The sequence below is a fragment of the Lagenorhynchus albirostris genome, chromosome 19, assembly GCF_949774975.1.
Source record: "Lagenorhynchus albirostris chromosome 19, mLagAlb1.1, whole genome shotgun sequence".
Taxonomy (NCBI): domain Eukaryota; kingdom Metazoa; phylum Chordata; class Mammalia; order Artiodactyla; family Delphinidae; genus Lagenorhynchus; species Lagenorhynchus albirostris.
Window position 1 is genome coordinate 51,428,321 of NC_083113.1, and position 27,493 is coordinate 51,455,813.

At 44.7% G+C, this 27,493-nt stretch overlaps 1 protein-coding gene across 2 annotated transcripts in view; it reads left to right on the forward strand.

The window, feature by feature from the left end:
* The window catches only part of WWOX (WW domain containing oxidoreductase), a 977,376-nt gene that overhangs the window by 679,103 nt on the left and 270,780 nt on the right, over positions 1-27,493 (forward strand). Inside the window, exon 9 of one of the 2 annotated variants that reach the window (XM_060130090.1) lies at positions 4,396-4,452. The exons of the other annotated variant lie outside the window; for it this stretch is intronic. Within the exon in view, the coding sequence (XP_059986073.1) occupies positions 4,396-4,446 (51 nt within the window). The 3' untranslated portion in view covers positions 4,447-4,452. Of the gene's footprint in view, positions 1-4,395; positions 4,453-27,493 lie in introns of those variants that run through there. 2 annotated transcript variants of the gene reach the window in all.

Genomic DNA, 27,493 nt, shown 5'->3' on the forward strand with positions numbered 1-27,493 from the left:
CCCTATGGGCCACGGTCGATTGTAAAGATACAACCACCAGTTTCTGGGCTGATCTTGGTAGACTTTTACAGATAACCAGAATGGCTGTACCTTTTCCCATTCCACTTCTCTAGTTTTAAAAGTAGATGTCTGTGATCCCTGAAGAATTATCTGCAAACTAGCATCAAGATGAAAATCTTTTATATTTGTTCTGTAGCTTGGAAAACTAGTGCATGGTGTGTTTTATTCCACTGGCTCCTAAGGTTCAGGTATTAACATAAATACAGCCCATTAACACTTGTTCCTCTCTGTCAGGACATAAATTAAGTCTGCAGGTGTTCCATGAAGCTGTACCCTTGGTGCTAATTAAACCTTGATAATTAGGTTTGTTAAATTCAGGACTTTAAGCTTATATACCCTCTCTGGGTTACCAAAACGGAGGTGTGCAACATACAAACCTTTTCCCCAGCCCCCAGCTTTTTTTTTTCTTTTCCTTTTTTTTTTTTAGTGCGGAGAGCTTTGTTGTTCTTTTTCCATTTTATTCCTTTATTATTAATTTTTTTTTAATTTTTTTAATGAAGGGCAAGTCACTGACAAACCCTTCACCCTTTTGCCGGTGTTGGGTGTAATCCTTGAAGGAGATCTGTACACTTGTTTATGGTGGGATTAAAGCCTTTTCTTCTGCTGTTTTGTGTCAGCACAGACACTGTAGTGGACAGTTTCCAGCCTGGCTTCTCCATACACTGAACATGTCCAAATCGTTGCCTTCAACCCAAATGAACTGTCACTCAAGAATGCCTTTTGTTATCATTAAAAACTATGCATGAAATCTGCTCAGAGCCCAAGTAATCTGTATTTGTAATTTTTTCCTTAAAAGAGGAGACCTTTTGTTAATAGAGAAGTAACATTTTTAAATGAAGAGAGCCTCTCTAGCTCTCAAAAAAAAAAAAATCCCCATAGTCCCTATTCCCACTGGTTTTCCAAACAGAGATCCTTATTTGGAGGACAAGGAGGGTATTTTGTGGCTGCCAGATTATTTGTAACCAATACGAAAACCACAAAATCATCTAATCAGAATAAATTTTCTTTCCAGTTCATCTTTCCTCTTCGGTTGCTTTATAAATCTATTACTCATCAGATCCGATGTTTGGTGAATGCCATTTTTCATTGTGAATAAATGGAATCATAAAAACAACACCATTCACACTGCCTTCAATAATATTCATAGCGATCATGCTAACTTAATAGCCTCTCTTATTTGAGGGATATTAAATAAAATGATACTTTTAATCAGAAGCATTTTTTTTTAAGAAAGGTTTATACAGCAGGAGACTGCCATGATACGGAGCATTTCATGTTTTCTTCGGCGTTCGTTTCCCAAAATGACCAGTGATTAATCCCTGCAGAAGAGTACATGAGCATTCCTGTTTTTCAGTTTCAAAGAACGCAATCTACAGCACGGGCCACCCCTCTCTTTCTTGACCCATCCTCTCTGTTAAGAGTCCCCTCACATCCAGAAGCTCTCGTTTTCTCCTTCAGGCAGGGGAATTTAAAGTGCATCTTCAAGGTCCAAAGTGCAAAACTCACGTCCCTCCCCCTGATGACAGCAGGGGAGGAAGGTGACACAGAGATGGAGAGAGGGACTTTGAAGGAAGTGGTTTAGCAACAATCCAAAGGCTTGCCTTTGTTTTCTTTTTCCTGTCCCTTTTTTTTTTTTTTTTTTTTTTGGTTTTTAATTGTATCGGAGTATAGTTGGTTTACAATGTTGTGTTAGTTTCAGGTGTACAGCAAAGTGATTCAGTTATACATATACGTATATCCATTCTTTTTCAGATTCTTTTCCCCTATAGGCTATTACAGAATATTGAGTAGAGTTTCCTGTGCTGTACAGTAGGTCCTTGTTAGTTATCTATTTTATATATAGTAGTGTGTATACATCGATCCCAATCTCCCAATTTATCCCTCTCCCCCCTTTCCCCCCTGGTAACCATAAGTTTGTTTTCTACATCTGTGACTCGATTTCTGTTTTGTAAGTAAGTTCATTTGTATCTTTTTTTTTTTTTAGATTCCACATATAGGTGATATTATGTATGTCTTTCTCTGTCTGACTTAACTGCATTTGCAAGGACAGGCTCTTCAGTGGAAGTTTCAGAACATCCAGGATGTTATAGAATATCTTTAGAGATCCCTCATCAGATAGAAATAGGGCATTTTTGTTAGAATTATTCCATCTTTTCCCCTTCTTTCCTCTTCCCCTCCTGTTCTCCTTTTTCTTTCTCTTTTTTTTTTTCTTTTTCTCTCCCTGCCATCCCACCCCCTACCCTTCGCCGTTCACAACTAGCTTGTAGTCATTCTTCTAAACAGCAGTGTACAATTTAATACCATCACTGCCCTCTGCAGTGAAGGGCTGGCTGGAACCCGCACACGTGTCACCCAGAAACCTGAGCAGGCGTCAAACCTGCAGTGTCCTGCCCCTCGCTTTTGGGAAGGCAGAGTAGAGAGCGGGCGGACACTCCCTTAGTGTCCAGCTAAATGTTTGCTGCATATTAAGGACTGGCTGACCGTTCCTACATCTACATCCTATGGGAAATGCCAGAAAGATTTCTCTCCTTGAAAATCAGACAGTCAGGCAGCAGAGCCAGTTGAGTTGGGAGCAATCGTACGTACTCTTCCACGTCAACAACTTAGCCTCGTAACTTTGCCATGAAACCCCACCAGATCCCTTTGTGTCTCCTTTGGAACTGCTTCTGCACTGCATGATTGATATCACAGGGAGGGAATATGCTCTGAGTAATATTATTCAGCGAGTAAAGAGTCAGTGCTGGTTCATTACCTCAAGGACAAGGGGATGGTGACTTTTCCCTTCACACGGGAAGCCTCTCGTGTCCTGCAGCTCCACGCAGGGCAGGGGGGAAGGCAAGGGCTCCGAGGTGGATTCTGAGCTGAGGTTAAGGCATTTCAAACTGCCAGGCAGCTGGTTAGACTGCTGCGTATCAGGCTGTCCCGCCCAGCAGGCTTGCAGCAGGGACCCCAGCCAAAGCTGTACCCCAGCAGAAAATCTGACACCAGCTTCCACATTTTCTCTCTTGTTCTCTCGGGCTGCAACCCGCACTCTGCGGCTCAACCATCAGGCCAGGCTCCGCAGGGTCTGCAAAACCCAAGCAGCTCAGCATTTCCTGCTCGATGAGAAAGGCCAGCTCTTGTCTTAGTGGGAATCCACTTTGCCACCCACTGCCTTCTAAGAATGAAAGCAAATCTGTTGGTCTTGTTTTTTTTTTTTTTTTCCTTCTCGTCTCAGGCTTGACTTGCATGGTTTTATTTTTTCCCCTCCATCTAATTGTAGCTTCCCAACTGAAGTATAAGGGAAAAGTGAGTAGAGACTAGATGATTTCTCCCAGTACCTTATAAAGCAGACATACCCGTTGGGTCAGGGCTCAAGATTCCTGGGTCTGCTCTTTTGGACCCCCCCCCCCCACACACACACACCAGAGACTGGATTCCAGGCATATAGTGTCTTCAGGCTGTGTGTCCTCATCCCTTAAATGAAGGCACTTGGATAGGTCACCTGTGAGTTCCTTTCTAGCCCAGCCAGGCTCACAGTCCAGAGCATTAGGAATAACTTGTCTTGGGTTGTTCATTGTTCATTCGACAAACATTCGTTGAGGACGTACTGTGTCCCGGGAGAGATGCTGGGGAGCCTGAGGTGAATAAGGTGAGAAGCCAAAACAGAGAAAAGCAGGCTTGGAGCTAAATGCAGAGGGGACGTCTCAGCCCCACGGGTGTGGTACGGACAGAGTTAGACACCAGTGCCGATAACCAAGATATGAGGGAAGGGCTGAGGGAGACCCGTCCTGGCCTGAGATCTCAGCCCTTCACGGACGCACCAGTGCTAATAACCAAGATATGAGGGAAGGGCTGAGGGAGACCCGTCCTGGCCTGAGATCTCAGCCCTTCACGGACGCACCAGTGCTAATAACCAAGATATGAGGGAAGGGCTGAGGGAGACCCGTCCTGGCTTGAGATCTCAGCCCTTCGTGGACGCACCAGTGCTAATAACCAAGATATGAGGGAAGGGCTGAGGGAGACCCGTCCTGGCCTGAGATCTCAGCCCTTCGTGGACGCACCAGTGCTAATAACCAAGATATGAGGGAAGGGTTGAGGGAGACCCGTCCTGGCCTGAGATCTCAGCCCTTCGTGGACGCACCAGTGCTAATAACCAAGGTATGAGGGAAGGGCTGAGGGAGACCTGTCCTGGCCTGAGATCTCAGCCCTTCACGGACACACACAGGGAAACGAGCTTCGGTGCGGCGTCTTACCTGCTGCGTTAGCGTGCGATGAATGAACAAGAAAACATGAACAAAATGAACAAGAAGAGAGAAAGATCAATAGTGACCAACACTAATATTTTTTTTTCAGATATTGAAGATTTTGTCTTTTATAGCAGACACTTTATTCCAGAAGCATTAAGATGACAAAATACCGGCCTACGAGAAAAAGCCTATCAGTTGCTTTGCTGACTCTGTTGAAGTTCGCTGAGGAAAGAAACTCGGCTTGCTGTTTTCCCTCTCAGCTTCTCCTTCACCCCCCAGCCCGGGGAGGTAATAGTGTCAACCTTACTGGCTAGTCTGAGGATTCAAAGAGATACTAATATATGGAAGGGGCCTCGCCCACCACCTGGCTGGTGGTTATTAGCCAATAATTACTTTAAAGATTCTTAAACCAGTAAGTGTCTCTTACCGTTATTATTGAGGGCTGCATTGATTCTGGCAACATACCACCTGCACAAATTTTACGGCATCGAGAATTCCAGTCTAATCCAAGTATGGGAGGCACTGTGATGAGAACAGACCCCTAGAGTTTAAACTAGTTCATTCCTCCACCTCGCCCGTTATTGTGTTCACATTTCAGGGCTTATGTTCTCTAACTGCACAATGAGCTAGCTAGTAACAAGGTTGCTGAGGGTTGGGGATAATCGTAATAATGGGAATCATAAAAATTATACAAGTCAGACCTCAGAGATATTGTGGGTTTGGTTCCAGACCATCACAGTAACGTGAATATCGCAGTTAAGTGAGTCACACGAATTTTTTTGGTTTCCCAGTGCCTATGAAAGTTACATTTAACTCTACTGTAGTCTATTAGGTGTGCAATAGTAGCTTTGTGTCTAAAAAAAAAAAAAATTAAACATTAAAAACAGCATTAATTTAAAAATAATGCTGTTGGGAAAATGGCGTAGACTTGCTCAATGCAGGGTTGCCACAAACCTTCAATTTATAAAAAACTTAGTATCTGCAGAGCGCAGTAAAGCAAAAGCACGTTTGAACGCGGTCTGCCTGTGATTGTGATAGCATCTGCCGTGTGGTGTCATGGGTTTCTGTGATATGCCAGGCACTGGGGAATGTTCCGTTTCCTTCTCAGAACTCTCTGGAACTGTTGTTGTTCCCAATTTACATGGGCGGATCTGAAGGTTCAGAGCAGATGAGTCGTTTTCTCCAGGTGACATGGTTAATAAGTGGAGCCTCCCTGGGCCTGGGAAAGGGTTAAAGCCCCATAGGCTGGAAACATTACCTCCACACCACCTGTATCCTTTTATCAACGTGATCTCTTTCCGGAAAGTAGGGGACAGTCGCCTACAAAGGCAAGCAGGGAAAACCTTTCTGTAGAAAACTGCTATTGAACTAGCAACAGACACAAAGTCAAATTATTGTTATGACTTTGCCTTAAAGCAGAAGCTGCCAATTACAGAAGCTTGTGATGTCATCACTTAAGTGATCTGGTCAATGTCCTCTTTGGGCGGAACAGTCACTAAAAAGGTAAACCCTTCCCCGCCAGGTTCAGCCTACCTCTGAGGTGTTTGGGATTGGAAGGACCATAGAATGGATCATCCTAACTGAGACATGTTTGAGAGAGGAAGGAAGCAGGTAATTACACCAGGATGATGGGCGTAAATCAGGACATCTGGTCAACCTAGCTGTAACCCATCATACTTACTACTTTGTGAAATTGTTGGGCGTTCGCATCTGGCCTTTTTGCAGAGTTTGGTGTTGGGCCACTGAATCCTTCTCAGTTTAGTTGGGGGAAGGAAATAACCATCTTTCTGTCCTTAAAAACAAAAATCACTGAATCGTTTTTAGTGTCAACACCCCTTCCCTGCTTGGTGAACCTCTTGGTTCTCTGCATTGCATCTCCCCATTCTCCCCCTACTTCCCAATAGAGCACTTCAGCTTAAGAGTGTCCTTATAACTGCTTAAAATCCATCGACAATCTTTTCTGCTTTTAACGGGAAGTGCAAATCTCTGAGACCTGTATTTTGGGGGTGAATTTAAAATTATTGTGCAGTGGGGCCTTTAGTGGCTGATGACTGATCCCGTATGAGAGGTTGTACCCGATACCCTCCGCCCTGGACGTGAGGGTGGTGGGAGGCCCCAGGAGAGGAGAGAAGGACAAGCTGCATGCTAATTTCAGTTGTACGTTGGGTCCACACGTACTTGCTTCCGACTGAAAGAAAATCTGAGATGGGAAAATTCCGCTCTAAAAAAAGAAATGTAAATCAAATGATGGTCCCTGAAAGAATTCTTCCATTAATAAAGGGCTGGACCGTGAACTGAAGGAGGGAGCCACCTGCGTGTAAGAAGAACAGTATCCTATTTATAGAATTCACTTAAAAAAGAACTTCTTAGGAAGATGGACCAAGGGACTCTCGATTTCAAATGTTAGTTGGGTAGGAGAGGGAAAAGTTTTTTTAGCCCTCTTAAGGTCCGTGGCTGGATCTGAAAATTAAACTGACAAAGACAGATTAAGAAGAAAAAAGCATACGATTTATTTAATGTAAGTTTTACAAGACACAGGAGCCTTCCGGAGGAAATGAGGTTTTTATGCTGGGTTTGATGAAGAGTAGAGAGTCAGTTATAGAGGAATATGATGTGGTAAAAAGCACGAGGTGAGTGTAGGAAACTGGGGGAAACTTAGCAGAGCCCGTTTTTCTGAGTCCCTTTGTCTTCAGAGATAAGGATGCGTCTGGGGAGACCACAGGAGGGATTTATGACCTGTGTCAGGGGAAAAAGGAGGGAGAAAGTCAGAGTAGCCTTACTCTTCAACATGCCAAGGTGCCTTCTTTTGGGGTAGTGTGTCCTGAACCCCATCAGTTGTATCAAACATATTCACCCAAATTGCCCAGACTTGGCCCAGTTATCTGTGTTAGAACATCCCACCCCTCACCTCAAGCCATCCCAGATTCCTCCTCTCATTATTAATTAACTAAAGGATCAAAGGTCCAGAAAGGAGAAATAGCTTTGTACTAGAAACTTAGTAGTGATTCAGTAATGCTCTGGGATGGATGGATGGATGGATGGGTGTATAGGTGGGTGGATGGCTGGATGGATGAGTGAATGAATGAATGAATGAATAACATAGGCCATAGTATTTCTGTCTCCTTGGTTACAGGCCTTGGATAAACTCCGGAGTCTGAGGGAAATCTCACAGAACTCCTATAAACCCAGGCTTCCTCAGTGAAGACGCAGCCATCTAGAGACAGCTAGGGTAGCAGCGAACCACCAGCGAGGTGAATTATCTCCCTGTGCCTTTTGGAAACAGAGCTGTTTTGTCTCCACCAGGGAGGAGTAGAAGGAACTGCAGAATTGAGCATTACGGGAAAGCCTCTTGGCCTTGAATGAGAGGACTTTGTTACTGGGCAAAACAAGCCCAGCAGGAAGGGCTCTTTGATATGTAAATGTGGCCTGATAAGGATTTCCTCTCATTCCTCTGCTTTCCAAACTGGAATATTCTCCCCCGGAAGAGTGTCGTGACCCCTCCCATCCTGGATCCTTCAGTGGTCCCCTGCAAAATCTGGCCCTAGTTGTAATATATAGTGGTCCCACCGTATCCACAGGGGAATCAGTTCCAGGGCCCCCGAGAATACCTAACTCCGCAGATGCTCAATTCCCTTTTACACGATGAGGTAGCACCGTCGTCCTCCGTATACAGGGGTTTCACAGGTACATAAATAACCTGTTGCAGGTGGCGGTAAGTGCTGTGTAGGAAGCAAAAACTGGGTAAGTTCATAGAACCAGGACGTGTGACTTTGGCTGGAATCCACAGGATGTCCCTGAGGAGGTGTCGTTGAACTAGGGCTGAGGATGAAGTGGTGCTGAGTCCCAGGAGGACAGGAGAAGACCAGCCCCCAAAGAAAGACAGCGGCCAGTGCAAGCCCTGTGGTAGGTCAGGGGCTGGCGGGTTTGCCAACAGCAAGCGGCTTCGATCAGGACCACAGTGAGTAGTTGAGAAAGGAGAGGAGGCTGGGAGCAGCCCAGGCACAGCTTGGCAGCCTTCGGGCGGAATCTGGAGTTTATTTCAGGTGTCCGGTTATTTCGATGAAGCCTTGACTTACTAGCCCTATGGCATTGGTAGGTCCCCAATTTGCAGGGCAAGCAGGCTTTGTAATCTCCTTAGGGCTCAAGCTGCTACGAAGGCCAAGTGTATGCATCACCCTCGCTATCTCCGAGCCACCAGCAGCCTTTGCGTCCCCTTTACCACGTGGTTATCCTTTACAGCCCCAAATGAGAGATGGGCACAGGTACAAGTCAAGGTGCCCAGGGTGGAACTGGTGGGGGGGGGGAATGGAAAAATCCAGACCCCCTTTGGTAAGAGTGGCCTTCTAGCCTGGGGTGTTCTCTGTAGAGCTGTTAAGATCGTTATGAAACTTTATGGCCCATAAACCCCACGGAAACAAGGAGAGTGAACATCCATGCTATTACAGGAGTGTCAAAACAGGGGCTATATTTCATGGCCTGAGAAGTACACACAGTTGGCCTGCTGCAAGTCCAGGAACGCCTTCTGGCTGGTTTTAATCCTCAGCCTCTCTTTTGCCTTTGGGCAAAACCCACCATTGAATGCAGGAGGCTTTCTGAAAATGATATGCCTCTTAGGTGACAGTTCCCTTTCAGAAATCTAGGCATAAGGTCCATTTCCTGAAGGATGTGATCTTGACATTCATCAGCCTCTGTGCCCATCCCACCAATGTATTTCTTACGAGGAGCATGCAGGTCATTCTCCAAACGGAAACGTATGACCCCTATTTGAAATGAAGCATGTGGGTTCTTCCATACATCAGCTTGGTCCAAAGGCAAAAAGTCAGGCAAACCGAGGGTATGAGAAGATGCCACGCACCTCTTAGGCCACTGACTGTCTGGGAAATGGTAAACGCTGCTTGGCAAACGATACCCCGCCTCCATTGCTCCAAGAGATTCATTTTGCAAAATAAGATATCAAGCTAATGTTAATGTTACTTCTTTCCGAGGTTTCATCTTCCCTCCCAGGTGCCACCTGTATTTTGTATCAGGATCAGGTTTTGCAGAGTATCCTTATATTTGATTTAATTGCCTGAGAAACTCAGATATCATGAATTTGTTACCTTTTTTGTTTGTTTGTAGATCTGGTAGTCCTTGGTATTGTTCCAAATGTTCCTCTCCTCTCCTTCTGGGGATCACATTTTCCCATCCCTTGAAGTCGGGCATAAATAGGTGACTTGTATTGGCTAAGGAAACGTGAACAGAAGTGTTGCTACAACGGCAGATTTAAAGGCAGAGCGTGGTGATACGCCGCTTTTCCTTGACAGTATGATCGTGGACTCACACAGTGAGATGGGTCTTCCATCACCCAGGGTCCCTGAGTGACTAAGGTGAGCAGAGCCCCCTGCCAACCTGTTCTGGGCCTGTAGTCTGAGCAAGCGTTAAGCTTTTGCTGTGTTGAGTCTCTGAGATGTGGGGACTGTTCCTTACTACAGCAGAACCTCTTCCATCCTTACCAGAACAGAGTGTGATATTTCATGGTATTACAGTGTGCTTGGGTCTTTCATCTTCAGGGCAACGTGGGTGATTTTCTTTTAAATTAAGTGCTTCACCCATCACAACTACCTTAATTGCCCATGGGTGCATGCTTCCATATCAGTGCCTGGTTGACCTTTACAATAAATCATGTATATGTAAAATATATCCTCATGCCGTCCTGTTGGGCCTGGAGAAGTAGTCTTTTCTATTTCTCAGTGGCCTCAGTCCATCTACCCCTGCCTTTTGTGGACACACACAAGTACCAAAAATGACAGTGACTGATAGAGAAGTTAGGAGGAGATGCGAAGAAAAAAGTGGTCAGCTCTTTTGGCCATTTAACAAAATGGGGCTCCTAGGAACTTTTCCCCCCACTTGCCATGTTGCAAGAAGCAGCACAGCATCAACGGTTCTCAAGGTCAGAGTGTACAAGAATCAACTGGATGGTGCTTTGTTCTAAGTGCAGATAATTGCCCCCAGCTGCCAGGGATTCTGATTCAGTAAACAAAAGTGGGGTTTGGAAATCCTGGTTATGGCCAGGTACCCCAGATTCATTTGTGGACCTTACACTGAACAATACTGGACATGGTAGTCAAGTGTATTTCCTTCTAGAGACTATCTGGCTACTGAATCCAATTGTGGTCCTTCCTAGCTGTGTTACTTTGGGCCAGTTTTTCACTGTCTCTGAGCCTCAGTTTCCTAATCTATAAAATGGAGATGGTATTGTTCCATTATGTGTTGCATAATGGCATATAGTCAGCATGAAATCAACGTTAGCTCATTCATCTAGACTGAACAGAGCCCCAGGTTGTCTTTAAGCTTTTTCTATTATTAACAACGGTGATAATGGTGATATTAACTAAAGACCCGCTGTGGGTCAGGCATTGTGCTCGGCATTCTACATAAATTGTTTCATCGAATCCTTGCAAGAATGCTGCGAGGAGTTGTACTCATTTGCAATTTGTAGATGTTGCATCAAAAGTTCAGAGAATTTGCCTAGAGACACGCAGTTAGGAGGTGGTAGCTCGATGGGTTTTCTTCTGTACCTTCTCCTAAAGCCACTTGCTAGAACTCCTTCAATCCTGTTGCCGGCGATCAGAAAATGCCAGTTTCTCCCCTCTCCCTCGGTGCTTTGTTGGAGACGTAACCAGCAGGATGACATCCCTGGCACTGTAATTCAGCGTGTCAGTCCGGGGAAAAACGCTCGGTGGAATTTCCTTTCTTTATCATCTTATGCTCCCTTTAATTTTCCTTTCAGTTCCCCTCCGTAAAAGGCAGTCCCTTTAGCTCTCATAAAACTTTATGGTTTTACTTGTGATTAGGCAATGGCAAAATTGATTCCCTAAGACCAACTTCTAGTCAAGTTATGTAATTAGCCAGGAAGGGAGGCTGGGACAGTGAGATGCACAAGGCTCTCCCTGAAGAGGTCAGACATATTATCATTGGTTAGATGCCGTATCTTTAAAACACCATCAGCTCAGAAAACACTATCCATTAGCAAGAGATCAGAGCCATGAGAAACCTCAAAAGGTCGAAGGGTCTGTTCCCGGGGCTCCGCAAAAGAGCTCAGCATCCCAGAAGGACGATTAGCCTTCCAGCTCTGGGGCTGTCTGAGAGCACCACAGGTCTGTATATTTCTTTGCTTTAGTGAATTAACCCGTTGGATTTCAGCCCTAGCTTTCGCTTCCCATATGCAACAGCCCACCTTACATCCTGCCAAAATAGATTTTGATTTCAATCATGTAATTGCTTTAGCTGAGGCAGTGTAAGGGGGTCTGAGACCCTGAACTTGGAGGGAGAGAGCTTGCTTGTGTCTCTGCTTATCACTTCATGCGGGCAGAGGTCCTGAGCATCCCCGAGCCATTTCCTCATCCTGGTGCACAGCTAGACTCGGTTTTCCCCCCTCTCTGGTGTTAGCTGTGGCCACATGTCTGCGTCCTGGCCGGTGGAGTATTGGTGGAAGTGGTGTTGGCCCTTCTAGGTCTGCCCCATTCAAAGCCGCCGTGCACAACCCTCCATCCCCCTCCCCCTGCTGGTTTGGAAGCCACACTTTAAAGATGGTAGGGCCACGAGATGAAAAGAGCCAGTGTCCCTGAGTCAGTGAACAAAGCCACGCCACCCCACTGATCAAGAATCCTCCTTCTGGATTTTATGTACGTGAGAAACCTTTTACCGCATCACAGCGGCCACCGTGACCCTAACTGGTGCACGTGTTCGCAGCTACTTTCTGACCAGGAATTATGGCTCCAAATTCACTGATACTGCTGGCCAGTCTGAGAAGCTTGAGAGATGGAGGCTTGCCAACCACAGTTGGAAATGGAGTTACTCATTTGGCTTGTACAGGTTGAGAGAGGGTTCCCTTTACAGGACATTCCAGTTATTGAGCATAGAATTTGGTCACCTTGTCTTTATCTTGTCCGGTTGAATTCTGTAAGAACTAAACGTTGCGTATCTGCAGTGCTAGAGATCCCTTTTGCAGGATCCTGGGAGATTTTTCCGTCTAAATAGCTTAATTGTTACTCTACAGGGTAATCATAAATGTAAATCAACTTAATATGACTTGATTGCTGGTGATGACTTTGTCCCTCTGATGATGCCAGCCAGTAAGTGCCACTCAGAAGGGTGTGGGCAAACGCTACCCGGCACAAAATGTCACCAGCGTCCTGGGCATTGCAGATTTTAAAAAATGAAAAATGACACTGTGACATCGCTGGTTCCTATTAGCAAAATAACAGGTGATGTATCAAAATCATTGACTCGGAAGACAAAAGTATTCGCCCACCATTTGGGGAAGGTGCTTGTCTGTGTCTTTCCCCGACCAAAACAGGTCTCTACGAAATTTCTTCATGAGCCCGCATCCCATCATCTGCCTTGATCAGACATTTGCTTACTGGAATAATTTTGAGAGGGAAGTTGATACGGTTCACACAAGTGTATGTAGCTCCTAAATCTTCTACTTCCAACTTTTAATCTCTGTCACCCCAGCTTCATAACAAGATGAACCGTCCAGGAAGAAAAATGGGAGGATTCTGAATTTTAATTTGCTGTTTCTTCACACAGACAAAATACCCTAAGCTCAATCAATGCCCAGAAATGAAGGCCAATAGATAATGATGGGGGGCGGAGGGAAGCTTGGGTTTCCCACCTATTGTTTCAAACTCTAATTAGGAAAAGGGAATTCGGGAGCATTGTCTTCTCCCAGCATGCGGACACGATGTTATCATTGTGTTTACAGGGGTGGTCGGGTTCCCAGCCCAGGGTCCTCCTGCACGGATAACCGTCCCATCTTGATAAAACAATACCCTCCGCCGAATCCTGAACACGCCGCACGCACGAGGAAGACCCTATGCTGACGGCAGGGAGGAAGCCACACGTTAGCAAACAAGTTTGCAGGCCAGGAAGTTTTAATCAGTTCTTTCTACTCCAGGAGGGATGATGGATGGAGGCCCCGTTTCAGAGGGGTTTCCTTTAGATAAAACAATAATGCCATGCTCTCAAGAACCTTGCTCCACAGCAGAAAGCTGTGATTAATCCCCCAAAAGTCAAACATGGGAAGACTGGCAAGAGGAGATTATTTGCTGAGTATAATTAGCCACAATTATCACTGAAAAGAATTTGGGGAAGGGGTGTGGGATTCTACTCTTAAAGGAGAAAAGCTCTGGAAAGGAGGATTATGAATAGGGTAACCTTATACTTTACTATTTAATCAGTCTTGGATATTTTTTAAAGCGAAAGGAGACACTAATAAGAATTATTCCAGGAAAACAGGCATAAATTAGGATTGTCCTAGACCAGTAGGGATGAACGATCACTTTGCCTATTAATAAGAAGGTAAGCCCAGTCACAAAATTCACAGATTTGAAAAGAACCAAAGTGGTCATATCTGGGATGGACTCTGAGCTAAATCTTTTATAGATTCTGGGAAAGTTTGTCAAATCGTAACGACTCAGAGTCAGGAAAGCAGTTTCCTGTTTTTCTCTGTATGGAGTTACCACAGACACTTTCTACTGCAAGTGAAAGAGAACTTCACCCAATCAGACTTATCTAACTGGAAAATATAGGCGTGGCAAGGAGACGGGGTAAAGCTTGACCCAGGAGCTAAGTGATCAGGACCTGATTTCCATCTCTCTTTTTATCCTTAGTTTCATTTCCTCAGCATTGGCTCCATTTTCTGACGGGCTCACTCTTTGGATGTCATGACGAGTATCAGCAGCTCTCAGCCATATCTTTCCTGGTTCAACCCAGTGGAAAAAGGCCAGTGTCTCTTTTCCTGGGATTCAGTGTGACCCAGCTTGGATCACGTGCTCATCCTGAACTAGTCTCTATAGCTAGAGAGATTTGGAAGTTTGGCAAGTCATAGGATTCAGCCCGGTGCGTATACCGCAGACCATCCAAAGCTTATGAACTAAGAGTTTAGGAGACTCTGGTTCCCTGAAATGAAATCACAGAACCGTTATCAAAAGAAGTGGAGATGGTTTCCCGGTGGACTGAACTCAACACATATCCCTTATGTACCTCCTGACCTATGTAATTCCTGTTGCTGTGTTAACCAGTGGTAGCCAGTTACCTGCACTTGTGCATTAATTAGGCAAGGTCCATCCTGTCTGATACCAACCTAGCCCAACACCTGGCTGATTCTTTTTTTAAACTCAGGACTTTATGGAGACAACAAAGCCATCAGTTGGGAATTATCCCCCTCCTCTCAACCACCACTGGCCACAATCTGGAAACACATTTCCGTTCCCTTGCTACCGCAGCCCACGTCCTTGAACTTTACCACCCATCCCACTTGCAGCTTGTTATTTAATGTCTTTCTTTCCCATGTGACTGCAGGGTACAAACGGGCAGGGACTGTATCTTTAGTTCGTTGTCGTGGCCCCCAGAACCTGCCACCATACCACTTATAAGAAGTATTAATTAATATCTACTGTTTTGGCCATTTTTGTAGCTTATTTAATGAACACTTAATATCACATGATTCCACCCGTGACCAATTCTTTTTTTTTATTAGTGTCCTCTTTATTATTCTTTTTTATTGAAGTATAGTTGATTTACGATGTTGTATTAGTTTCTGGTGTACAGCACAGTGATTCAGTTTTATGTCAGTATCTATCTATTTCACATTCTTTTCCATTATGGTTTATTACAAGATATTGAATATAGTTCCCCATACTATACAGTAGGTCCTTGTTGTTTATCTGTTTTCTGTATAGTGATGTGTATCTGCTAATCCCAAACTCCTGATTTATCCCTCTCCAACCTGCTTCCCCCTTTGGTAACCATAAGTTTGTTCTCTATGTCTGTGAGTCTGTTTCTGTTTTGTAAATAAGTTCATTTGTATCATACTTTAGATTCCACATATAAGCAATAACATATGGTATTTTTCTTTCTCTGTCTGACTTACTTCACTTAGCGCGATAATCTCTAGGTCCATCCATGTTGCTGCAAATGATATTATTTCACTCTTTTTTATGGCTGAGTAGTATTTCACCGTATATATGTACCACATCTTCTTTATCCATTCATCTGTCGATGGACATTTAGGTTGCTTCCATGTCCTGCCTATTGTAAATAGTGCTCCTGTGAACGTTGGGGTGCCTGTATCTTTTCGAATTAGAGTTTTCTCTGGATATATATGCAGGAGTGGGATTGCTGGACCATATGGCAACTCTATTTTTAGTTTTTTAAGGAAACTCCATACTGCTCTCCATGTGACTGCACCAATTTACATTCCCACTAACAATGTAGGAGGGTTCCCTTTTCTCTACTCCCTCTTCAGCATTTATTATTTTCTACTATCTTTTTTTTTTTAATTGAGACAGCCCATATTATAGAACTAAAATTTAGCAAGGAACACATATAGATCACAAAATACTGATCTCCTAGGTGGGATTTTATACACATTTTCTATTTTTCTTTTCTAAAGGGCACATTCTCAATGTGTGTCTGTGAAACCCCTCCCTCTTCTGGGTCAGCTTGTTCTGATGCAGATTCCTGCAGTCATCCTTTTGTGGCAGGGCCGGAACAAGGCTTGGTTATTCTCGGTTTCAGGGCCCCTGTCTTTGTCTCTGCTGTGAATGTGTTCGGTGGTTTTTGAAAGAACAGGCTGGCTTTTCTGAAGACCTCTTCTTTCCTTCTGCATGGGCTGCAATATACTGTTTTGTGTCTTTCGGGCAGGATTAGTAGTATTAGTTTTACTACTGATGGTAATAACAGCCAGTGTCGATGGAGGTTTGTGGGATCAGCTCCATGCTGAGAAGCACTACTTGTGTTCTCGAAGCCTGTCCTCAGGCCCTGAATTTCCTCTCAATATTCCCATTTTACAGATGAGGAAGTACATGCTCAGTAGAGTCAAGTTGCTTGTCTAAACTCTATGTCCCAGAACCTAAGTTGGCTTCTCTCTTCAATTTGCCTGGTCTTACATTACCACTGCTTCCACATCTGAACATTTTCTCCCGTCTTTCCTGAGCTGCTGCTCCAGGCATAGAGGGGGTAGTTAATTCTGTTGCATGTGGTAAGAAGAGTAGCTTTCTGATCAGACCCAGGTCGAAGAAAGATCTTCCGTCTTAGGTGGAAACACGGTTGTGATGACACCTCCTGTGCAAGTTTATCACGTTCAGTCATAGCAGGAGCAGGCAGGAGGCTGTTCCTGTTTATCACTTCCAACCCAAATTAATAAGCCACCCGAGGTCCTACATTAAACTCAGTGGTAGAGAATTTAGTGATAGAGATGTATTAACAGTGGCGCGGATAACAATAACAGGAACAAGAACCACGGTAACCAGCAGACATTGAGTAATTACTGTGCAGCTGGGCTCTGTGTTAGTCACTTACGTGCATTGCTTAATTTCATCCCAACACTTCTGTATGGCAGAGCCTCCCTTACTATCACCCTTTCACACCCTGATTATCACCCTTACCAGGTAAGTAAACAGAGGCTCAGAGAAGTTAAGCAGCTTGCCCCGAATCAGAGAGCAAGCGGTAGACTCTAGAATTTGCATTCAGGCAGTTGACTCCCGAATCTTTGTCTCTATGTGTTTTGTTCCACTGTGTGTCGTAAGGTCAGATATCCCCTTTAAAAGCCATCACTGTCCTCTAACAGGCATCGTTACTCTTCAGTGGCTTGATTTTCTTACGTAGGGGATCCTGGAGATGCAGTGAGTGCCGGTGTGTTCGCAATCCAGTCTGTACAGTTCTACATCAATGCCCTCTCTTGAGCTAGAAAGTGCTTTGGAAATAGAGACTAACAAACACATACATAGGCTTACGCTTTTTATCCTTCCATCCTTTTAGAAAAAGAGGACTGAGGGGGGACCGTATCAGTCAGGATAGATTAGGTAAGCTGCAGTAACAAACAACCCCCCAATCTCCATGGCTTACATATATTAAAAAAAAAAAGTGAGTTCTTAGACATGCTCTAGACCCATCAAGAGCTGGCTCTGCTCCTCAGCTTCTCTGATACCACAGCTGCTCTGCAGGACTCATTGCACGGGGGAGAGAGAGAAGATGAGTTCTTAAAGCTTCTTCCTGGGAGGGACACCTGTCATTTCAGCCCTATTTCATTGGCCACAGGAGGTGACCTGGTCACTCGTAGGAAGGGCTGCACAGTCTCTTGCTGGAGTGGGCGGTGGGTAATCGTGCACAACAGTGCTGTCTCTCGTGGGTGCCGGTGGGACATTTCTCCCTCGTGCCACTTTCCTGTCTTGCTGCCCCAAACCCTAAGGTCATAACCACCAATAGTCCTTTGAACTCGTGGTTCTCACCTTTCTCCAAAGGCTGGATGATCTGCTATCTGCACCCGCACCCCAGCCCTCAGAGTTCCCACTGCCATCTTCCGTGCCTCCGTGAAATGTCGTGTCAGACTGAAAATGCTCCCAGTTTTACTCTAAGTACAAGAATACTCAGGTCAGAGGTTTGACCTGACTCGATTCACGTCTTTGAAACCCTCCTTTGTCTTTCAGAGAAAGTAAAGAGAGACAGAGAAAGTGTGACCTACTTTTTATTATCAGCACCATTTCATCTGCAAAAAAACATGGCTTTTCTCTTCTTATTACGCTGAGCATGAAAATAAAATGTTTTCCAAAAGACCTGGCTTTGGCTGTCATGAGGCAGGCCAGGGACTTGTTCAGAACTCTGATGAACTCCATGAGCCAGGGAGCCCATTTTTTAAAAACCATAATTGACTTCCAAACTGCTCTCCCTGTCCATGAACAATATGTGGTACTTTTCTCCAAATAGCAGCCGCGAGATTGGACAAAACCAGCTCCCAGACTAGCTGTTTGCTGGATATTAAGCTTTGCCAGTCCAGTATAGGTCACATTTCCAACCAGATTTTATGCTTATCTCTACATTACACCTTGTAGCAAGGGGGAAAAAAAAAGAGCTTCTTGACATCTTTTTGAAGAATGGCGCTCTTTAAAAAAACATAAGGGAACTTTTTTTTCAAACACTATAATGAGGGTATTCAAGTCTGCAGGCAAAACAGAGCTGTTTGAAAAGACATTAGCCTCGAAACCGCACTGTGCCAAAATAGATGCAGCTTCGTCAAAATGCCGCGTTTGTTTTGCCATTACTCCTCACTGACTAAAATCGTTTGCTGAGGAGAGTTCTAGCTGACATGATTGCTGCCCCTGACGATAGAGACCGGATGAGTTCACTGGCCATGAGAAACACAATAAACTCAGGAGAGTGATATCACTCTGAAGCATGTAAACTCCAGAAATCAGAGGAACGGTAGCTCTTCCTATCGTAGCCTTGAAAAAGGAAGTTACCGTTTTCAGAGAGCTTTCACGGTCCTGACCGCAGGTCTCGTAAGAACTCTGCCATTTAGATCGAACTACTTCCTGGCATCCTTATTTTCCTGATGAGGAAACTGAAGCTCAGAGGTTATAAGGATTCTGGACGTCTGCAGGTTAGAGATGGAAGGGAGAGGCATGGACTTCCTGGCGCCTCTCTCTAAATCCCGACGATTCCAGTAAGCGGAATGCCTGGCTCGCCCTGCGGTGGGATATGGGAGAGATATAGGCACAATCCCCAAGGTCGTCCTCACTTCTGACACCAACAAGCAGGTGCGCTGGCTGGTTCCCAAACCACCCTCACGTGTGCTATCTGCTAGAAGGACTCACAGAATGCACCGAAGGCCGTTACGTCCGTGGTGGTGGTTCATTACAGGACACAAGTTAAAATCAGCCAAAGGACGAGGCACACGAGGCAGGGTCCAGGAAGAAGCTTCCAGTGTCCTTTCTCCATGAGAGTCAGGACACACTGGTCTCCCAGTACTGACATGAGATCCACGCACGGAGATGGCCACCTGGCGAGGCTCGCCCGAGGCTCACATCCCGTAGTCAGGATCGATCCGTCGTGGACATAGTTGATCTCAGCCTCCAGGTCAGCTGATACCACGGGGCACATTGTCCCCACCCTGCCACGTGGTGGATCCTCCTGGAATGGCCCACGTCCACCTTAAGACTATGAGGGGGTGGGCAGTCCTTGTTCTAAATCCCATTCTTCAGACTCTCCAGTGTGACCCAAGGCCCCCAGATCAGAAAAGACACTCCTATCAGGCAGATATTCTATGTGCCTCGACTGCGTTTTTTGATTTGGAAAGGCTCTTCCTGGCATTGGGTTCCAGCCTTCCCATTTCCGGAGAAGGAAGCTGAGGCGCACAGGTTGGATGCAAGCCATAAGGCTGATACGGCACAGCTGCACGTGGAGTTTGGGTGTCTCAGGGCACGGCACCGTCACTAAGCAAAGGGCCTGTTTTCAATAGGAGCGTATTCATCGTACTAAAAACAAGAACTTAAAACTAAGGTTTTATTTGGCTAGAGATATTAAAATCTGTAAGGAAAAAAATATTCCACAGCCAGGAGTCAAAATGTCTCCTCCTTTTTCTTCCTCTCCTCCTACCCTGCCCACTCTGGCCGCAGCCCTCACCTAAATAGCATCATCATCATCGTTTCTAGTTGAGACCATTCCAGAAATAGAGCCGTCGCTTTCTTCCGCCTGAGTTCTCGATCCACCCTTCTGCTAGTTTTTTGAACCTACTTCTCTGATATCAAGTTTATATTTTATTTTGGGGGGTGGGTGAGAGGCAGGACCTTAACTGTTTTAGCAAATAACTTTGAAACTTCTACCTATGTGTATAATAATATTAACTTTAAAGTCACAAAGCGTTCGCAGCTTTTATCTGGCAATCTCTTGAGAGACGGGTGATGTTTCGGTCTTCTATGAATTGAATGGTGTGTTGCTTTTTCCTATTGGGCAGAATCAGTCATGTGAACTTTATTCTTCCAGAATAATTCATTTTCATCTCTTCAGAAAGTTCAGAGGAAAGATTTAAGGGTTTCTTAAATGGTGGCCTGGACTCACTGCTAGGAGTTTTTAATCCATAGACAAGACTCTGGTTAGAGGAGGAGCAGGTTGGGCAGCCTCGGGAAAATACCTGCAAGGTCTTGGAGGCCACCTTGAAGACCCCGTGCCTTGTGAACGGATTTTGACTTGAATCTAAGAATTCACAGGTCTTAGGATCTTTCTAATGTGGTTAGACCAAGTTAAGATTTGCAGTGCTTTTTTCTTTTTCAGTTGGCATTTGGGGCAGGTGGTGCTTTTAAAAGTTTGTTTAAAAAATGGAACTTGCTGGGCTTCCCTGGTGGCGCAGTGGTTGGGAGTCCGCCTGCCGATGCAGGGGACGCGGGTTCATGCCCCGGTCCGGGAAGATCCCACATGCCGCGGAGCGGCTGGGCCTGTGAGCCATGGCTGCTGAGCCTGTGCATCTGGAGCCTGCGCTCCGCAACGGGAGAGGCCACAACGGTGAGAGGCCCGCGTACCGCAAAAAAAAAAAAAAAAAAAAAAAGGAACTTGCTGTCACTGTTCCTTTCAGGAATTGTTTATTGATAAAATCGGGGTAATGGCATAATGGAAAGAATCCACCTTTGGTGTCAAAATATCTCACTTAAAACTCCCACATAATAACTGGTTGTCTTTGAGTACATTACTAAAACTCTCAGCAACCCAGATTACTTATCTGTAAAATCCTTCCATGGTCGTTAGGAGGATGAGAAAGCAGATATCAGTAAAATGTGTGTCACAGTCCTTTTGAGTGTTTAGGAAGTGTTAATTTCTTCCCCTCTTATTAATCTCACATTTATTAGTTGGTTTCTATGTGTATGTGTAACCATTTATGCCTTTAATAAGCTTACAGTTAGTCATTCTATGAGGTTTGCTATGGGATATCAACTGTTTAAGTATTTAATACTTGGTGTTCATCTCTTTGGACCACTTTGTTACACTGTGATTGAACTGTTTTGTGTATTTGTGTCTGAATATGCATATCGCTCTCATTAGACTCTAGTACACCATGGGCTCTCAATGTTTATCATTTTTTAAAAGTTCATGCATTGTTCCTCTTATAAAATTATATTAATTGGCTAAGCCTTGTGTAAGCCACGTGACCCAGGCTGATCATTGCTGCCACTGGGTGGCAGCATCCCAGGATTGAGAAAACGACCCCTCCACTGCTCGGAATATAAACACAAAAGTTCTGCAGTGGCATCAAAGTGAGAGCCATGCTTCTGAGTTACTTTCTGAAAGGAAAACTCTCAGGCAAAATATGTCAATGAAGTCGGGGACAATAACTGCCTTCCTTGCTGCGTAGAAATGCCCTGACACTTCTGAAGTGTCCTCTTTCAAGTTCTCAGCATCTTAACCGGGAACTCACTGGTACATGTTGATTTCTGCTTGTTTCCACTGGGAAGTCGTAACTATGAAAAAGAAGGGATAATGTTACAGGGAGGAGATGCACATTTTTAATATATTCATGCTTCACCAATCTGTAAAGATCTCCGTTTCTCAATGAGAACTAGGCTTTCACCTGTGTCCTTGGCCAGAGTTGTTAGAAGGGGAGTCTCCACCTTCCCTTTGGCCCACAGTAAAGCAATGCTTCCAGGAAGAGAGCCTGGCACAAGCCCTGGCCCGGACCTAACAGGGTTTGGTCACTTCCTGATCCATTTATTTTTCATTTTTTCACGCTCTTGCCTACCTCGAGAATGAAGGTGAGATATGGAACTGTTTTTTGTGTTATTGAAGTATCGTTGATTTACAATGTTGTTTTAATTTCTGCTGTACAGCAAAGTGATTCAGTTTTACATATGTATACATTCTTTTCTTTTTTTAATATTCTTTTCCATTATGGTTTATCATAGAATGTTGATATAGTTCTCTGTGCTGTACAGTAGGACCTTGTTATTCATCCATTCTGTATATAAAAGCTCACATCTGCTCCCCCCAACCTCCCGCTCCATCCCTCCCCCAACCCCCTCCCCCTTGGCAACCACCAGTCTGTTCTCTTATGTCTATGATTCTGTTTCTGTTTCGTAGATGGGTTCATTTGTGGCATATTTTAGATTCCACATGTAAGTGATGTCGTATGGTATTTGTCTTTCTCTTTCTTACTTCCTTCACTTAGTATGATAATCTCTAGTTGCATCCATGTTGCTGTGAATGGCATTATTTCATTCGTTTTTATGGCTGAGTAATATTCCATTGTATATATGAACCACATCTTCTTTATCCATTCATCTGCCGATGAACTTTTAGGTTGTTTCTATGTCTTGGCTCTTGTGGGTAGTGCTGCTGTGAACATAGGGGTGCATGTATGTTTTTGAATTAGAGCTTTGTCCGACGTATGTCCAGGAGTGGGATTGCTGGATCATATGGTAATTCTATTTTTAGTTTTCCGAGGAACCTCCATACTGTTTTCTACAGTAGCTGCACCAACTTACATTCCCACCAACAGTGTAGGGGGTTGAGATATGGAACAGTTTCAATCCAACCGTGAATGTGGCTGGACAGACAGAATCTGAACCTCGAGGGGAGGGCAAAGGAACCAGGGAGGGGAGAGCTGACAGTAGATTGTAGAGTCTCTGATGGATTAGGTGGAGGGAGAGTGCAGGTAAGGAGAGAGGGCAGTTCTTAATAGACATTTAGAAACTCCTAAGAAAATAAAGCTCGACCCATGCAGTTGAAATGTAGTTACACTTAATTTCGTTTGCTGACTTAGTTTGTAAGTTTGTGTGTATCGTTTTGGGTCCATTTGTCTTGGAGGGACGATGGCACAGTGAAGCTAGGGTTATTTAGATACTTGTTGGCCCTCGTTTCACAGAAAGCAGGCAGTCTTCTTTGCAGATGTTCTGCAGCTGCTGGAGTAGGTTGTTGGTTCATTCGATCAGCAGGGCTGGTGTTTGGGCAGCGTGCACCCATATGGCCGTTACTAGTGGTTCATGTGTTAAAACACTGCAGTCCGGGTTAATAAGAGCTGCGCCCAGCCTTCCCGGATCCAGCAGCTAAAGGGTTACAGCCAGCCTGGCCAGGGCCTGGGCTCCACCATTTGGGTGTTTACGTGTGTCTGTTCCGAATGGCCAGGGCTCAGGCCATACTGGCTGGTTAATATTTTGAATAGGTTGGCTGTCGCCTTCACAGATGCTTATGGAGTCAAGGATGCCAGGCTGGCTGGAGAATGTTGCGCGATCAGCACACCTGCAGACCCCACCTTCAGAGACGGCACGTTCTACACGGATCAGCGATGGCTAGGGGACGGCCACGCTGTGTCCGGTCAAGAATGTGTATCACAGAAGTTAAAGGTGCCAGGGGAACGTGTGGCAGAGCAGTTCAGTGGTTGGAGCAGCATGGGCAGAACCGCCACCCAATACACTGACCTTGGAAGCCTAGGGAGATAGAGAGGGCTGGGAGAAGGGGCTTCAGGTGTTAGTGGCCGACCTCGCCCCTGCTCAGCCTTGGCTCTCGACTCTGGACTAGGCAACCCGCCAGGATAGTCATCTTCCTCCTCCCTGCCTCCCACTGCCTTCCAGCAAGCTGCTGGGCACGTGGTTTTTGTTTTGGAAGGTCCTGATGGAAGCAGCCTGTGTTTCTGGGAGAGAGCCTGGGTCTGGACAGCAAGAGAGCCAGCCAAGTGCCGATTTTGACCTTGCCCTCCACTAACTGGGAGGGCGGGTTGGGAAAGTCATGGCAGCACCTCCCCGAGTCTGACTTTTCCTCTGTATAGAAAATGAGCCTTGGGCTTCCCTGGTGGCACAGTGGTTGAGCGTCCGCCTGCCGATGCGGGGGACATGGGTTCGTGCCCTGGTCCGGGAAGATCCCACATGCCGTGGAGCGGCTGGGCCCATGAGCCGTGGCCGCTGAGCCTGCGCGTCCAGAGCCTGTGCCCCGCAACGGGAGAGGCCACAACAGTGAGAGGCCCGCGTACCGCAAAAAAAAAAAAAAGAAAATGAGCCTTGTTTTGAGGAGGAAATGAGGTATGTATTACCTGTGAGTTGGAGTGTCAATGCCTGGCCAGCTGTTACTAGGACATAGACATCCTTTGAGTTTGAGGTTAGTGGAAAGAGCGTGGTCCTTCCTTCTTTTCCAGCTCCCAGCAGACCTGGCTTTCAGTCCACTTTTCATCGGGGTGACCTTGGGCAAGTCATTTAATTTCCCTGAGTACGTTGGTTTCTTCATATGTAAAACATAATAATAATAAGGCATACCTAGTGGGTTGTTTCAGGGACTATCTAGGCTAGTACTTGCCAAGGCTTAACAATGTGTTTGGTACATCGTAGACCACCAATAAATGTTGTTACTTCTATTATGATCGTATGTGTCTGTTTACCTGTCTGTTTGTAAGTTCACTGGAGACAGAGTTTTACATGCAGCCTGGAGCCTGACTCAGGGCAGGCACTCAGTCGATGTTTGATAAATGGACGTTGGCTATTTGATCTCTGGAATCACCTAGATACTAGCACTGAGACTCCGCAGGAGTTGACGTACTGTTTGTGGTCATGTGTTCTCCTTTAAATCCAAAGTGGAGAGAAGGAAGGTAATTAAGGCGTAATTATCAGACTTCATCAAGCACTTATTGCGACTTGGTGCCTGCGTTCGTATCTCTCGTCTCTGATTTTAGTTTCGTTTCAGTGCCCCATGTGGGGGACTCTGCCTGTGTACCTGAATAAAGCGTCTGTCTTTGGAAGACAGATAAAGCAGGGGTTTCTCTGACTATGTTTATTTTTGTTTTTAACTCTGAAGTTCAGTGAATTATTCTTCTGCTCAGACACATATTCCGAGGCCTCCCTTTTGCTTAAGTTTGCAGGGATTTGAGCTTAAAACTGAATAAACAGTCTCAGCAGTGTGTGTGTGTGTGTGTGTGTGTGCGTGTGTGTGTGTGTTATGAATTCTTGCAGGAATGTATAAACAAACCAAAAAAATCATAGCCACAGATTCTGGATGCCGTGGTCCCCTGGACTTCAAAAGCCCTTTGTCCATGTGTATTTACAGAATGTAACTCCCCTGTTTGAGTTTCATTAAACCCATGAATTTAATAGTAAAGTGTTTGGACATATGCTTTCTTTACCACTCTTCCTGTACTGAATATTTTTCCCCTTTGGAAGTAAATATTGATTTTTTTTGGTACAGATATTTGATGCTTTGGGGGCCTGTTAAAATAATGGTAAATACTTTTCCTAAATAGACAAAATGTAAGAAAATCTGAGAAGGGGTTTCTTCGACTTACTGGGGAAATAAAATAATAGGGAAGTCAGGATGGGAGAATATTTGGTTCTCTTTCATCAACACTTTTATAGACCCACATTGCTGTCTTTCTGTAATGTTGTATATAAAACACAGTTGAAGCGATCATGCAGCCTCAGCCTTAGAAAATGAAAAGATACGAACTTGAACCCGAGCTTCCCTGTGGAGAGAATTACAATGTGTTTTAGCCCTAGGCTTCATTCAAGTTAAATTTACAATATTTTCCCCTAACAATAACAGCCACACCAAAATACGCCTTTGAGTTGAAATGTTTGTTAAACTTTACATATATGCATGCATATAAATGTATTTCTCTGTATATATAATGTATGTTCACATATACTTACATTAGATTTTTTTAGGGAATTTCCTTTTTGCCTTCATATATTGCACAGAATATCCGAGTCAACATGGTGTCAAAATAATCAAAATGTATTTAACGCTCTCTCAAAAAATCCATTTAAGAATAAGTTCGTGGTTTGGGGGTTATTTTCAGACCATAAATTGAAGTGTAAATATTCCAATTATTTTCATAAACTGTGCAGTTCTGTTGGACTTTTATGTTATCATACAGCAAATTGTTTGTATTTAAGTTTTCTAGCAGTTCTCTTTTTTAAGAGACTCAAGTGTCCCATAAAAAGCAAATACTTGAATTGTCAGTTTCTAGGCGCTGCATACTTTTCCTTCTGCTTGCCTTATTTTTATAACAGTGATTTATAAAGACATTACTAAAGGAAAGGGAAGAAGGATTTTGAAGAGGAACTGCTATATGACACTACTTAAAAATCTATTTCCAGTGCTAAGGAGAGGGGGAAAAAGAAAAAAAACCCTCCTGGCATCCTTTAGGAGTATGGTCTGGGATCTGAGTGAGATGGCCATACCTTGAGTCATTATCTTCCGAAAGTGTTTATTGAGCTTAGTGGGGAAGGAAGGCAGGATAAGGTTGCCAGACTCCCTTCCCATTTCTGGGGGTGGGAGGGTCAAAAGAGAGACTGAAAGTCCAGCCTGGACTGCTTGCTCTTGGAAGAAGCGTCATTTAGAAGATGGCTTTGAATGGGAAATAGAAGAATGAGGCCTGGGGGATTTGGAGGTGGGGGTCTGTCAAAGATCACCAGAATGTGACTTCAGGCCATGCAGTAAGGAAGACAGGGATTCTGGAAATGCTATTGGGCAGGAGCTGTTGCTGGTCCCCTAGGGCCACATCCATCCTTCTTTCTTCGTAACAGAATTTTCCAAGAGGTTCATGACGGTTCACAATAAGAATTCCATGCCTTAACTTCCCTTCCAGCAATCCGTGATCATGTGACCAGGTTCTAGCCAATGGGATGGCAGCGAAGTCCCATGTGGTCTTCTGGGGCGTGTCTTTAGGAGAAGGATGCTCACCCTCTTGCCTTCTTCATGCTCCTCTTTCCTTCCCTGCCGTCTGGGATGTAGCCGTGAGGGCTGGCAGGGGAACCGCATTTTGAAGAGAGGAGGCTTGGTCCCTAAAATTGTATCATACTGTAGCCTAAGGCTGATTATTCCAAGATTTTTTTCTTTTTTTTAACACAAACTTCTCTCAATTGAAGACATTATATTTTGGGTTTTGGTTAATTGCAGATAAATGTATTGAGTAGATTGACTGGGGACAAATAGCAGAATGAAAAGAACGGTGAGTTAAGTGAAAGAGGACAAATTGAAAAGCCCTAGGAAGAACCCATGGTGCCATGGAGGCATCCACCCCACACGTATTTGTTGTGATGACTCAGTCATCTTTCTAGACACTGAGATGACAAAGACAAATTGAACTGAACGGCAGTGAGCTGTAGTGGCAGCTTCGCTATGAATTATTTCTGGATTCACACCTAGGCTCTTTCACTAACTAGTACCCTTATGAACCCAGGCATGTCAGTAGCAGCCTCAGTTTCCCTGTCCATAAAATGGGGATGCTCACCTCTACCTCCTGTGGTTGATGTGGGCATCACAGGTCAAAATGCACATGAACTATTTTGTATAGTGGTACGGCATATGGTAGGTAAGAATTTAAAAGACTTTGCTTTAAAAATGATAATAAAAGGTTTTATCATTATCGTCAAGGAGCTTACAGCCTCAGAAGGAAGACAGAGTTATGAGAACAT